This window comes from Cimex lectularius, unplaced genomic scaffold (genome assembly GCF_000648675.2).
Source record: "Cimex lectularius strain Harlan isolate CLEC.00 unplaced genomic scaffold, Clec_2.1 scaffold125, whole genome shotgun sequence".
Lineage (NCBI taxonomy): Eukaryota > Metazoa > Arthropoda > Insecta > Hemiptera > Cimicidae > Cimex > Cimex lectularius.
Window position 1 is genome coordinate 40,994 of NW_019392662.1, and position 14,792 is coordinate 55,785.

Here is a 14,792-nt window from a genome sequence, read left to right on the forward strand (position 1 = left end):
TACATTGAAGAAGGCTGATGGATAGAAACATAAAGCTAACTTACTTTTGGACCCGGTTGATTAATAATATTGAATTCTCTAAACTGAAGACACTGTATAATTTTTAAAAATATGTTGTTTTAAATAATTCTTTGTCAAAGCATTTCAAGAAGGAAGTTCAAATAATGCAACAGGTCGTAAATTTGTTGAGGGTTTTTTAATTTTTTTAAACCTTTTTGACTATTTAAAGAATTTTTAATTATTACATGTAACATAAGTGTGACAAAAAAGAAGAAATTTGTTATTTATTAGATTTTCTACTAGGCAGAAGTAATACTGCCAGTTTAACTCCTAAGAAAGAGATTCGTGATAAGGACAAATTGTTTAAAAACACAACTTTTCAAAGGGAAGATTTTGGATTTAATTTGGGAATCCTAACCTCCGGGTGAAGGAAAAAAGGAATCAGGAAACACGGAATATTTTTTTTCCTCTTTAATTCAGAGACTTCGCAGGAGGGAGAAACCGTGAGAAGGCTAGGAGATAAAAAGGCGGCGTGAGTCGCTACCCAGCCGGTAACGCAGTCGTGTCTGTGAAAAGTGACAGTTATGGTGATACTGATGCCAACGCTACGTGGAAAACTTTGTTAAACTGTGCTACCTGCGAGGATTTCTTGTGATTTTGGCATTGGGAGGATAATTTTTTTTCATTAAAATGCCATGTGACAACAAAGCCTTTCTTAAAGGTGTTCAAGTCGTAAGTACACTCTTCGTACATTTGTGATAGATAAATTAGAAAATAAAACCTGAAGGCAATTTTTTTATCTAATGGATTGTCTTAATTATATATCGTAATAATGTAATTATAATTATGTATTTAAAACAATCAAAAGTGAAGCCAAATCTATAATCTACGTGTAGAATCCACAGGTCATTTGCTATTTGATATCAATATTTAATTTCATTTTATTTGAAACCATAGTTTTACATTTGCTAATAAATGTTCATGTTTGTTAAATTTTTAAATTATTAATTAATTCATTAGATTTCGTGGTCCGATTGACCAAATAACATCTTTCAATTAATTAATCTTTATGTAAAGGTGTGGTGATTAGTGAATGGCACAATTACACAGAAAACAAAAACTTTGAGTGAGTAGAAATACTTGAATGAATATAAAAAATATATTTTGCATTGTATAAATTCACTTTTTTCCCATCCTACATGTTATTTGTTAAATTTAAACATTTTTTAATCCCAGGCCCTGAAGGTGTTCTCAATAAAGATCGAAACGTTGGCACGATAAAGAAAATGTTTTTCTGAAACCTACGTCACACCAGACCGCATCTCACGATTTCTGAATAATTTATGCAAGGNTATATATTTCTAGCTTAGTAGGGATGCAATTTTGCTAGATTAGATATCTAGAATATATTTATTGTATAAAAACAAATGCTTAAAAAATAAGTGTTCAATAAATTGTTAAATAAGTCGATAAATAAATAATAGGTACAACACATATTTTTTAAATTCACTAGTTTTAGTGGTCCGCTTGACCAATTAATATAGTTCAATTAATTAAGGTTTTTAGTTGAGATAAAAGTCAGTGTCACGAGCGGGATTCGAACCCACGATCTTCGGCTAGATACGCCGCTGCTCTACCACTTGAGCTATCGTGACTTCGATCCACTCTGACACTAACTTCCCATCTCAACTCCACCTTTTGAATTTTCCCTCCTTTTTGCCATTTTTCATATTTTTTAAGTTCTCCGGATAAATGCGGATTTTAAGCTATATGTAATATTATATGCTTTTTCCCCATTCGGAACTTTCTGCGTTATTTCTAATGCTTCTGAATGCCATATTTATTTGACTTAATTAGGACAGATTTATTTATGGAAGCCATTTTTTGAGAAATTGCCGTTAAGTACCTTAAGTAAGTAATAGTTATCTTTCATTTAAATACTATTGAGTATACGTTCCTTTTTTTTAAATCCGAGTGAATAAGTTGGATCAGAAATTTCTTGATTCCATTTGTAATTTTTAGCTGGAGCTGAAGTCTTGCAGGCCTTTATTTTACCTTGACACCATTTCCAAAACGAATACCAATGCGAGAGGAAATGTTTTTCCTGCTTTTCGTTTGTTTAATTTTTGTCAACTACTACGTTATATTTTTCATCGTTTAACGCTTACAAAACGATTTTGGTTCGAACATTCTCGAATTCGAAACCAGGTAGCCACCAGCTAACAACTTTACCATAGTAGTAGTAGGATGTGCTTTATGTAAATTATAATAAAAACATAGATAGAAAAGAGGAATAAAACAACAGATGAATAAAAAATGATACGAATAAACAATTACACTCTTCACTTCTGTTAGCCAAGTTGTCCATAATAAGTTCAAAAAGGAAAGTAAGTACAGAAGTATAGTTAAAAATTTATCAGTTAAAAATATGAATATCTATCAATCTAGGTGATAAATGTTTTACCAACTTTTCTTCTGTAAATTTAAATTTCGCTTTTACATCCATAACACACACACATTTTAAATGTTAAGTTAAACATTTCATGCCTGAACTTATTGGGTCTATCCTTAACCATCTTGACTCGCGGGTTGTTTCAACTGCTCAAACGCGTAAACTGTGGAAGGAACGATTCGTAAACGGACATCCAGGTTTTTGTTACAAAGGACTTACCAACCCGAGGGGTGTCTGTCTTTTCGAAAAAAGCCCATTTGTTTGTGCTCTAGAAAATCTACTAAACCTACCTCCACTGGAAACATTTATACAAGGAGATGCTAGGAAAAGCTCGTTTAGGCTCCAAACCAACCATAATTAACAGAATCAGACACCCATTCTTAGAAATTGGGACTGACTATATGATCCCGGAACATTCTTTACAACAACCTATAGTCTTAACCGACTGTAAAGGAGAGGAAGAACACAGGAGAGCATCAGATACAATTATCCTGAACGTAGGAACTAGGAAGGTACAATAGGCCAGAAGACTGCAGTGCCTGGGGAGCACAAATCCCGCTTCCCAGTATCTTTATTACCATACCATTGTATGTAGGTTCAATATACAGATGGCCCCAAAACAAATGAAGGATCGGGCATTTTCTGTACAGTCCCAAAACATGAGCAATCAAACTCATTATGGAAGTACACTTCGGTCTTTCAAGCAGTACATGCCATCAACGCTCCTAGGAAAATCTTTAAAAGTGGTTACACTGGCGAAAAAATCCTTGTAAGATTTGATAGCCTAAGCAGCCTTCAAAGCATTAGCATGTAAAAAAATCACATCAAAATTAGTCAGTGAATGCATCAAAAATCTCCAAAACCTGGGGAGACACAACAACCTGATGATATCTTGGATGCCAGGGCACAGAGGAATTTGGCGTAACGAGCAAGCAGACAGACTGGCCAGAGGAGGATGTGCAAATCTATACATAGGCCCCGAACCTATACTTGGGATAACAAAAGCAAACATAGAATCATCCATTGAAGAATGGATCTAAACAAAACAATAGGAAAAGCGGATAAACTCTAGCAGCGACAACCCTAACCAAGACTGGCAAAATCACTGCTGCAATTGAACAGGGATATACTCAGAGGAGTGGTAGGACTACTATACTAACCGGTCACTGGCATCTGAGAAAACATCTACATAACATGGGCATATATAACGATGATCCCATTTGCAGATTATGTAATGAGGAGGAAGAACCAGCAACCGATATCTTCGAATGTGAAGCAACTTCTCAATGAAGACATAACCTAACATTTAGAAAAAACCTAGGGATTGAAATTGTAGCAGCAGCAGTCAATGACACCTATACTTCTAAGAAGAAGAATTGAGTCTATTGCATTGAACTAAGGAACTAGGAAAAAGCCAGAAGACTGCAGTGCCTGGGGAGCATAAACCCCGCTTCCTAGTATCTTTATACCATACCACACCATTGTACGTCAGGTTCGAATCCATCGGTCCTGCATTCCAACCCGTGACCTTTACCATTGTTATCAAAAATATAATTATAAGTATCTAAAGGTAAATAGAATCTTTAAAAGCTGTGATAGGATAGATTTTTTGGGAAACCGCAAAACACAACAGATATCTGCCTAACTTCTCTAAGCATTTATTGGAACCTCAAGAGATTTATTTAATTTTATTTATTTATTTATCTAACCAGGTTTGCAGCAGTTTTATTTCGTGTTGCGAAAACAGAGCTATACGTATAGAATAAATAACAAACAACTTATGCTAAACAGTGACATACTTATACAAAAGCGTCTCAATGGCAGCCGTTTATCTTTAAGCTGAAGATAAGAAGAGAAAGCGTTTTAAAGCAGTCGTTTGCATGTAGCGCGCATTTTCCAAAGAATTTTGAATTAAAAAATTACTATTCGTTATGGAGATGTAAAAATGGTTTAATAACACTAACGGTTTAGTCATAAAACAACTTTTTTACTCTTGATTTATCAATTTGACAGAATGGTCTTTTTTCAGTGTTTATATAAGATTTAAATTATTTCTACCTTTAATCTGAGGTGTTGGTTGAGATGAAAAGGTTAGCGTCACGAGCGGGATTCGAACCCACGAACTTCGGCTCATTACGCCGCTGCTCTAACCAATGGAACTATGATGACAAATTTTATCATATAATTTACATCATATAATTTTTTTGTGTATTGCTTTCTTTAGATTCTTTAGAGAAAATCTGCAAAAAATGGACGATTGGTTTCGGTGGCCGCAACGGTTTAGGCGTTGACACGGCGCTTATCGCTGTCGCGGGTTCGAATCCAGCAGCCTTGCATTCGAATCCGACACACTTACAAATGGACTTTTTTTTTTTTCAAAAACACCGGCACCCTGAGGGTTGCCTTTGCTATTGCGAACCCTCGTAAAAAAATGGACAATTATGTCCGAGCCAGCTCCTAAGCGGCCCATAGACGATCAATATTATTGCACAATATTTTGGGTTGTGCAATTTAATTGATCGTGTGTAGACGATATTGAAAGTTTGTGCAATACATTGCATGATTGACGAAAAGTTGAAAATATATTGTACAATCTGGAAAATATTGCACCGTCTGTTGGCATTATTGCGCAATACGAGTCAGTTTGTGAAGTATCAACAAGTGGTACAGTTCTTTCCACAAACAAAATTTTGAACAATATTATTGAACGTTAAGGGGCAATCGTCAAATTATTGTGCAATCTATATTGTACAATAATATTGACCGTCTATGGGCCGCTTAAGGCAACGGGTCAGCTCCATGTCATCCCGCTCATCACTGAAGATGGCCAAATGAACTCGCTTATCGGTGAGCTGGACATAACTCAACATTCGGACTTAAACAAGAGTCTGAAATTTTATTGTGAAAATATATTAGAAGAAAATGAAAATGGTTTCATGCAAACATTTGCCAACATGAGCAAAAATCTCGACATAGCTCTGCTCAAATGTCGCAGGGTTGTGCAATGAAAATGTACAAGATACAATTTTGAAGATAGTCATGAAAAAGTTTAATGAAACTTTTAAAAATAGTTGATTTGTTGCCGTTAGTTCATGAATTTAATGTGTCAATTCCTACGATATGATCTGATTTAATTTTCATTCTTTTACAATAAAAGTTTATTTTTGTTTTAAAAAATAAATAAAATACTTTCAATTGATTTATATTTTGTATGTTTTATGTTGAATTTCTTTAGATTTAAAGATAGATATTTATAGATGAATATTTTCTTTTTTGAAGGCCTTATTTTAAAGTTTAGAAGTTTTTTTTAAAGTAAAATTACGATTTTTTTAAAATTCCTGTGCGATCCTGTGCCATTTTCAAGAACATATATGTATTTATGTAAAAGGCTAGCCGAAGGTCGTGAGTTCGAATCCGGCTCGTGACACTTGCTTTCTCATCCAACCAAGACCTTAGATTAAACGTACAAAGGCCCTGAAGATGATCTCAATAAAGATCGAAACGTTGGCACTATAAAGAAAATGTTTTCCTGAAACCTACATCACACCAGACCGCATCTCACGATTTCTGAATAATTAAAAATACAATTAATTTACATAATTAACACGGTCAATTATAGCTTCTAAATACATATAGATGAAAATTTACTTTTTTGGAGGTCTTATTTCCAAGTTTAGAAGTTTTTGTAATAAAATTACGATTTTTTGACTTTTTTCGGCGATCCTGTGCCATTTTAAAGAACATATGTATACATGTATATTTAAAAAAAAACACTTTCAAAACAAAGCCTATAAAACAGAAATAGTTCATCTATAAAAAGAAAAAGAAGGACAACAATAACAAAGAGAAGAGATTTTTAAATTCTAAAAGATTTAGGTACCTAATAAAATTATATTATTATTATTTTAAAAGAATTAAATCTAGTTTAACAAAGTTTAGAATTTTTAGGAAAAACAATTGCGTAAGTGTTTACTTATGTCTAGGTTTCACCTTGTATTTTGAAGTTTCATATCACGGAAGTTGGTAACTAATTTATCAGTTGTTTGGGTTTCCAGTATTAGTCATAAGTTCCCATGCGAAACTGGTCAATTATTGATTATTATTTTTAAAAACAAAAAATTACATACCCTTGGTCAGAAGTTAATTATTTTAATTAGTCCATTTCTGCTTTAGTCATTATTAAACTATTATTCACTTATTTTATATTTGATTTAACAAGGTGGTTTTCTAGGAACAAAATAATAATTTTTCATTGAGGGTTCTAATTTTTATGGGAGCTGTGTATCGCTGCGTTCGAATCGCCCGCCCTGTGTCCAAATTTTTTATTACATCTGCAATATATGTGTGTATTAAACTATTACAAAATACTATAAATATATTAAGAATTTGTATTAGACAAGTTAACCAATCATTTATTTCTAATTTTCGTTGTTGGTTTTTTTAGGCGATAAGAATTATCGAAAAGTTAAAAATAACCAGCCGAAGGTCGTGGGTTCGAATCCCGCTCGTACACTAACTTTTTCATCTCAACCAAGACCTTACATAAAAAGAACAATTAATTGAAATAACTAATTTGGTCAATTAGATTATAAATGGATTAATAGTTAAAAAATAACGCTCACCCAGTTTCTTTTGTACGGGATTGTTCCTTTTTCCGTATTAATTATTTGTTTTTTTTCTCATTTCGTCATTTCCAATTATCTCGTGCGAATGAGAAGTAATTAAAACGCTTAATTTGTTCCTCTTTCCCATTCTTTTCTGAGAATCCATCTTGTGAATAATTTATTTTCAAATTGGGTAGGATAAAACGTTATGTTCTATTGTGAAATAAGGGAGAATTGAACGGTTTACTTAATTTATAAATTTTTAAGTTTGGGTGATAAGATATTTAAAGGTCATGTAGAGAAAAAACAACTTTTTGGGCTGTACCGAGTTTTTGGTGGTATATTCCACACTCATAAACAGGCCCTGATGACGGTTGTTTTGGTAAAAGTTGTTTTGGCTCCATATGACCTCTAAGATCTTATCACACAAACTTAATTTGCTTCAGATCGATAAACACCCAAAACAATCTTTATAAATTTTTATTCAGTACGGTCAATTCCCTTGGGCTTATGAGATTTGAATGCACGGCATAGGTGGAAAATATTTATTTTATTTTTATCAAAGTTAATGAACTTCAGAACCACATTTTGTTCAATTTCAACGATATAAACTCCGTTTAATTTTCAGCCAGACTTTGAAGTAGAGTCAAATGATAAATTATATACATTTGAAAGAAAAACTGGGATCTTTGTTTGTGACTCATAGAAAGCTTGAAAGGTGGATGCTGATGATGGGGATGATGATGAAAAGGATAATAAGAAGTGGGAGGTTGTTCCTTAAGCTTGTACTTTCCTTGTTCCTAAGTTCAGCGTATCCATCTGGAACAATCTGTGGTTGTTGGTTTGGTAAAAGAAGGGTAGAAGGGCCTTTACGGAGGAGAGGCCTTCCGTCTCGGCGTGGTCGGGCTGTGGACTGTCCACGGACCCATGAACAGGAATGGCTAGATGTACTAATGTACAAGGCAAAAAGTTCAGTGCAATCGACTCGACCTTCTTTTAAGGAATATTAGGTTATGTCGTTGCTTCTGTTCCTTTCCCTGGGTTTTCTATGTATTCCAGGTTATGCCTCCATTGAGCTTCATATTCGAAGATGATATGGGTGGATGTTTCTTCTTACTCTTTGCACAATCTATAAATGGGATGATCATTGAATACACTCATGTGGTGTAGTTGTTTTCTCAGATGCTTGTGACATGTATATAGTGCTATCACTCCTCTGAGTTTACCCCTACCTAACTGTACCAGTGAGTTTGCCAGCCTTGGTGACTAGCACATCTAGAGTTTATCCACTTCTCCTTTGGTCTTTTTGGATCCGTTCAATGATGGAGGATCCTGTGTAACAAGAATTGGTTCAGAGCCTGGTCATGTAGATCCTCCACTGGCCTGTGTTTCTGCTTTTTCGTTACCCAAAATTCCCTTGTGTCCTGATACCCCAAGATATCATCAGGTTGTTATTTTCCCCCAGATTTTGGATGCATTCATTGACTAATTTTTATGTGATTTTTTTTACATACTGCAATGCTTTAGCGGTTGCTTTGCTCTCCGACCTTATGAGCACTTTTTGCCAGTGTATCCTTTTTGACAGTTGGATTTTCAGTTTGAATTATTGAGAAGACAATGAAGTGGCAACAATATGTTCCCTCTCACAAACTACAGATAAATTGTTCATATTAAATTTATGAATTATTGAGTTGCACATGATAATCAGCACAGTTCACAAGCGAAAAACTCTTATTTATTCAAGTAAAAAAAACTAGACGGTGTTTGCCAGGAGGAAGTCATTAATGCACTATTAAACTAGGTAGCTTTTGAATTCTCATCTCATAGGAGAAAAGCTGATCTGAAAATCAGATAAAATTACTATAAACTATCCCATAAAAAGAGTTCACTTGGTACCTAAAGTGAACCGGGTCCGAACCCCGATCAGATTAGAGATAATTGACGGCCTTTCCTTTTCACAAGCTCGGGAAACCTTTAAACCGTGCATATATACGAAATAGAAAGTGAAGGTAAAGCGCGGACTAATTAATTACCACGACAGAGAAGAGGGCTTTTTTCTTTCTTATAATTCCGATTGTCATTGGGTTCCCATCCGTTTACGTGGGAAAATTCGGAAGGCTGACAGAGACATGGGATGACCTTTTCCCTTAGTGTGGTTATGATAATGATTCAATTGCTGTTGTATACTTAACTCAGCAAAGGGAGAGGGCTGGAGATGACCAGTATAGTTTGCCGGCCCTAAAACTTAAAAAAATTGCAACTTTTACTGGTTGGCAATGCCCATACACTAAAGATCTATGGGTTATGCACATGCTGTCAAGTATAGTTTATTATATTTTGGGTCTTTTATAAGCAAAATTTTAGATCTGTATTAACATTGTGTCTATATTTAATATTGTGTGTGTATCATTAATTAAATAAATTCGTTTTAATCGGGCTCAGATATTTCCAAAGAGGGTCCTACTGCTTTCTTTCCTGTAGAGGGACAGGATCAAAAGACCCTGACAGAATTCATGTCATGCCATGAGTTTTAAAAGCGGTACAATTTACTTTTTCAGGCTATTTGCACAGTGGCTCTAATCTTCAAAGTGATGACGACATGGGAAGCGGACAGGGTGAACCATTTTCTGCAGAAGCAGTCCCGAGAGTGGACCGGTGCCAGCTACACGCACGCCACCTCACTCACGTCCATTTTTATGGACATCACGTTCGGAGGATTTTTGATAATATGCCTGTGCCAGCTTGTCGGACACGTCTTGGGCGACCCCAAGACCAAATCAGTAAGTGATTTTTTCCATTTAGAACAACTCAGAAATTTTGAAGCATAATCTATGTACAATAATTTGTTGGATTCGTGAGGAGCACAATTATTCCACATAACACCAATATGACACCACTTTATGCCTTGAAGATGGCCCAAATAAAGGTCGAAACGTCGGCAAAAAAAATGAAAAAAGGAGTTTTTCTATCTACCTCATTCTTGACCGCTCCTTATGAATCCAACAAATTATTAAACAACCGGTCACTAAAAAAATACACATTCCTATGTGAACTTTGTTCTTTTATTGTTTTTGATTATAATTAACTCACAAAGCAACAATTATTTTTTGTGAGTCACTGATGCATATTTAATTCACCTTCCATTGAAGTAACCATGTATTTCACATAGTTATATGCTATAACTGTTATTTCCTAAATTTGAAGATGTACAATTGACTAAAGTAATCATCAAATTGTGTATGATATCTCGTATTTATTATATAAATGAGTCGCAAGGCTAGATGGTTTGAAAATGTTTTTGCCGACTCCTCACGTTTTTTTATATCGCATTGGTTTTATTACCCTTTTTATCGTTTAACCCTTCCACACGTGATTAAAATGTACTAAGTCAATTAAAATACATATTCATGCTATTTAAAGGATTATCTAACCGAAGCTTGGAAGAGCACAAAATTTCTTGATATACTGCTCAGACCCCCACCCCTTAAACCACGGTAAAGTTATGTACAGCCTAAGCCGGTTTCGAGTGATTTTCACCTTAACAACCTTCCTCCATTCACGCTAATAAATACATTCATACAAGTAAAAATCTTGCATTCACTATCCTAATTTATTTAACAGGTCAGTGGGCACTCGATATTCTAAACAGACCGTATCCATACACTCTTAACCACTCACGCAATTAAATACATTCACCCAATTTGATAGTTGCCAGGGTTTAGGAATTAAGCCAGTGATTACAATCTGTCACCCTGCAAATATAAATAAAATTAAATAAATTTGGTGTGTTTGTAGGTACTCGATATTACATCACAAAAACAGCAAAAAAAGTACTACAACATTCACGCTAAAAAAATACATTCACTCGAATAAAATTTTAACTACTTAGTTGTTTAAAATCTTGTTATTTCCCATTATTTTATGAAGCTGGCTTTGCCTTACATGAAAGCATCTAGACGAAATATAAAAACCCGAAATTAAAGTCTGATCAACCTAGCATCATATTTAGTTTCTATTAAACAAAAAAGTTTAGCAATTGTTGTTGTTATTGGATATTATAATTCAAAATTCTTCTGAATAGAATTTGCGGGAGGAAAAAAATTAAATGTAAGGAAGATAATGTCTCAACATTATTGGTCAATAAATTAAGAATATGTATTGTTTCAATATCATCATCATCATCATCTAAATCTTTCTAACAATGGTGTCTTTTGTCTTTTCCCTTAGGTTGTCATGTTTCCAATTGACGAAAGCCGGTTTAACAGGGACTTTTTTTATTCCATTCACTATTTACTTCCCGTTTATTTTTTAACCGAACTCTGTTTTATAATTAATTAAGGAAATTAATTATTTACATACCCCAGCTGGACCTTTATTGTGAATTTTTCTTTTTTAATTGAGATCTTTACATTGCCGTTTTGATTTACCAATCCTGGGCTCTTTTGTTCTATTAGACGCATTTAGGCTTCTCGCCATCATCAGTGTTGGGATGTGTGGTGTTGTTTTCTGTTTAATTGGGTCCCTTTTATAAATAGTAAATTGCATCTTTGTTGGTACTTTTGAATGATTGAATATGGAGTATGGGCTGCCTTGCCAGATCCTGACAGACAACCGAAACCAGCGAGGATATATGTTAAGATAAATGAAAACAACCCTAAAATTTATTAAACGTTTTTAGGAGTCAATGATGATGGTGATCGGTTTTTTGATGATGGCCGGTTCCGGAGGCATTCTGGTATCATCGATCGACGACGTTCCTGACCAGTTGTACGACAACACCATCGTACTCGCCGTACTGGCGTTGATCGGCGGTGTTCTCTTCCTGACGGACGCGGGGACAAAGTGCGCAAGGAAAGAGAGGCCAAAGAAGCTGCCGGCTAGGTCGAAACGAGACATCGTCGTCATACCGAAACAAGAGGAGAAGAAAGAAGAAGAAGTCGCGACGGTTGAACAACCGACCGTGGAACATCAAAGAGAAGAACAACCTAAAGGTGATTTAATTTCTTCTTTTGCTAAAAAATGTATTTAAAAAAACATGGGGTACTGACTTTTACATTTTTCAAGGTAAGATGTTCAAATAGGCTTGCAGAATTGTTGTTTTTATCTTTTAGTCCATTTGAACTTTTGCGCCCATGACATAAGGACATATTTGATTTTAAAAATTGCAACTTGCCAGTTGTACCTTTACCTATTTCAAATAAATCTGATTTACATTATTTTTAATACAAAAATGCTATTAACAGATATTGAAATTCAACTCCAGTTTTCTTTCTCTTGAAGCAGAAAAATTCTGTTCTCTGATGTTGCTTCTTCCACTATGCAACAGCTAAGATGCTCAATCAATTCATGTGTATGCAGTTCCAATGGTCAATATTGACCTGAATCCAACTTTTTGAAAAATGGCAAAAAAGACGGAAAATGCAAAATGTTGGGATTGAGATGGGAAGTTGGTGTCCGAGTGGATTGAAGTCACAATAGCTCAAGTGGTAGAGCAGTGGCGTATTAAGCCGAGGGTCATGGGTTTGAATCCCGCTCATGACACTGACTTTTTTATTTCAATCATAACCTTAATTAATTGAAAAGTTTTTAAAGATGTTTTAAAATTGCCCCGCTGCAGGTGTATAACTGCACATTTATTTATTTTTATTATTATTATTAATATAGATGGTTAAGAATAAGGTTTATATATTGGAAAAAATTGAACTTGATTAAAATGCCTAAATTCATTGTGAATAATCTTAAGTATCAACTTAGAATTTCATTTCATTGGATGTTCGTTTTGTAAAACAAGGACATAGCCTATTTCATCTTACATTTTATTATTCTTGAAATAAGTGAGGTATGAGAAAGAATTGAACTTGTTTTATAGAAAAATCATAGACTGACTGGCAAAAAACAGATACTTTATTCTACCTGGTAAATTGTCAATGCATGAAGCACAAGTTAAACATGAATTTGTATATAAAATGATCTGAGGCAGAAAAACTAAACATACAGAGCGAGTAAATGACTTTAAACAACAAGACTGAATAAAGTCAAATTGGATACAAAGCAATCATGTTGTCTTATTATGGAAATTTATGGAGGAAGATCTGGTTATGGATAAATTTTCAAAACATAATATGTATAAACAACACAATTTTCCATGCTATTGTGGTATTGTGTCATATGCTCTATTGTCTCCTCTAGTAGTTAACATTGATAATTTGTTAATTATTAGTCTAAATAAATAATAAATAAAACTCCCTTGTGTATATTTCTATTATTTGTATCTCTAGTAACCCAGTTTCTAGATTTCAAAATCTATTGTGACTTTAGTACTGTCATGGGTTCTCTTGGGGTGACCATTCCATTTCCGATTTTGGTCGAGAACTACTTTTGTAGCTTTACTTCTTGCAGGGTTAAAACTGATAAGATTTAGCTTCTTGTCCTAGGTGGATGGCATGATTGTAGACTAGGAAGGGTTTTTATTTATTCCATTTAGATGGTCGAGAGGTTAGGGCATCCGACTTGTATTTGCCATACTAGCAGTTTGAGTTCAAATCCTAACACAGCCCATGGCTTTTAAATTGAGATTAAATTGAAAGAAGTATTGTAAAGTCCCCTCTTCCACAAAAGGTATTTGGACATTAAGCCATCTTGTAAGATAGGAGTTATTTTACTTAGAGAACACAATTATAGTGTTATTTAAAGTTTGTTCAGCAAGAAGAGACCTAAATTATTTATCATCTAAAGGAATTTTTAAGGTCTTTTTAACCGAGTTAATTTACAGAAACGCCCCCCGGTCATGCTAAGAGTGAGAACGGTGGGATCAGCAGCGTCCAGATAAGGATAAAGGACCCGAAGAAAAATTGGGCTGTTTATGGTGACATGCCACCAAGGAGCACATCAGAGCTGGACGTCCTTGCAGAAGCGGAAGTGGTCGACCGGATGCTCACCCGTGGCGAACATGTTGCAATGACCAGGTCCGCAATGGGCCAGGTGCCAGACTTCAAGCAGTCACCACTCAGGCACACTTCATCTTTCTACATCACTCCGACGCCGCATTTTGCCTGGAAGAGGCTCAGCGAGAAAACTTAATGTTTAATTTTTATATATATTTATGGTTGTATTTTTATGTTTTATATCGGATAATAATAGAAAATTTTCGAACTTGACAATTTACAAAATGTAAAATAAAAAGGTCTAATAAAATCATGCAAATAACATAATATAAATTTTACAGCAGTATTCCCACAATCATCCTGATTCTTTTTCTTCTCCACCAAAAAAAAAAACAAAAAAAACACTGAACCACCTCCAAATGACCCTCTCTGTCCGTGTAGAGCTCTACAACTGCTTGATAAACTTAAAGACATCTGTCTGGTGAATGGAGAGAATAACTCGGACTCGTCTTACAACAAAATTTCTTCATTACAGTTTGTCCAACGTACCCACATTCCTCTTTTGCATCTGGTCCCAATGTACCGACGTGTCCCTTGCAAACTCCCAACGATGGTCTCTGGTAAGTGCTGAACCTGTTGCTGGCCTTCTGCGTTTCAGTGCTAACAGACACATCCCGCACAGTTCAAAGTCTTTCTTTTTTCATAGTATGAAATCTGATAAATTGGTCATCCTGATCCAGGTCTCTGAGTACACCTTGTAATCTCCTCATACCACTGAATTCCAACAACCATCGTTTGAAGCAAATCTAACTCTCCCAGTGTGACCTGATTTCTTTCATCCTCAACGATCCT

At 34.8% G+C, this 14,792-nt stretch overlaps 1 protein-coding gene across 1 annotated transcript; it reads left to right on the forward strand.

Moving 5' to 3' along the window:
• Positions 1-542: 542 nt before the first annotated feature.
• On the forward strand, positions 543-14,208 carry LOC106668705. The gene is made up of 4 exons (XM_014397680.2): positions 543-732; positions 9,615-9,836; positions 11,735-12,047; positions 13,829-14,208. Exons 1-4 carry the CDS (start codon positions 691-693, stop codon positions 14,134-14,136), a joined length of 885 nt encoding a protein of 294 aa, XP_014253166.1. The 5' UTR covers positions 543-690; the 3' UTR covers positions 14,137-14,208.
• The last annotated feature ends 584 nt before the right edge of the window (positions 14,209-14,792 follow it).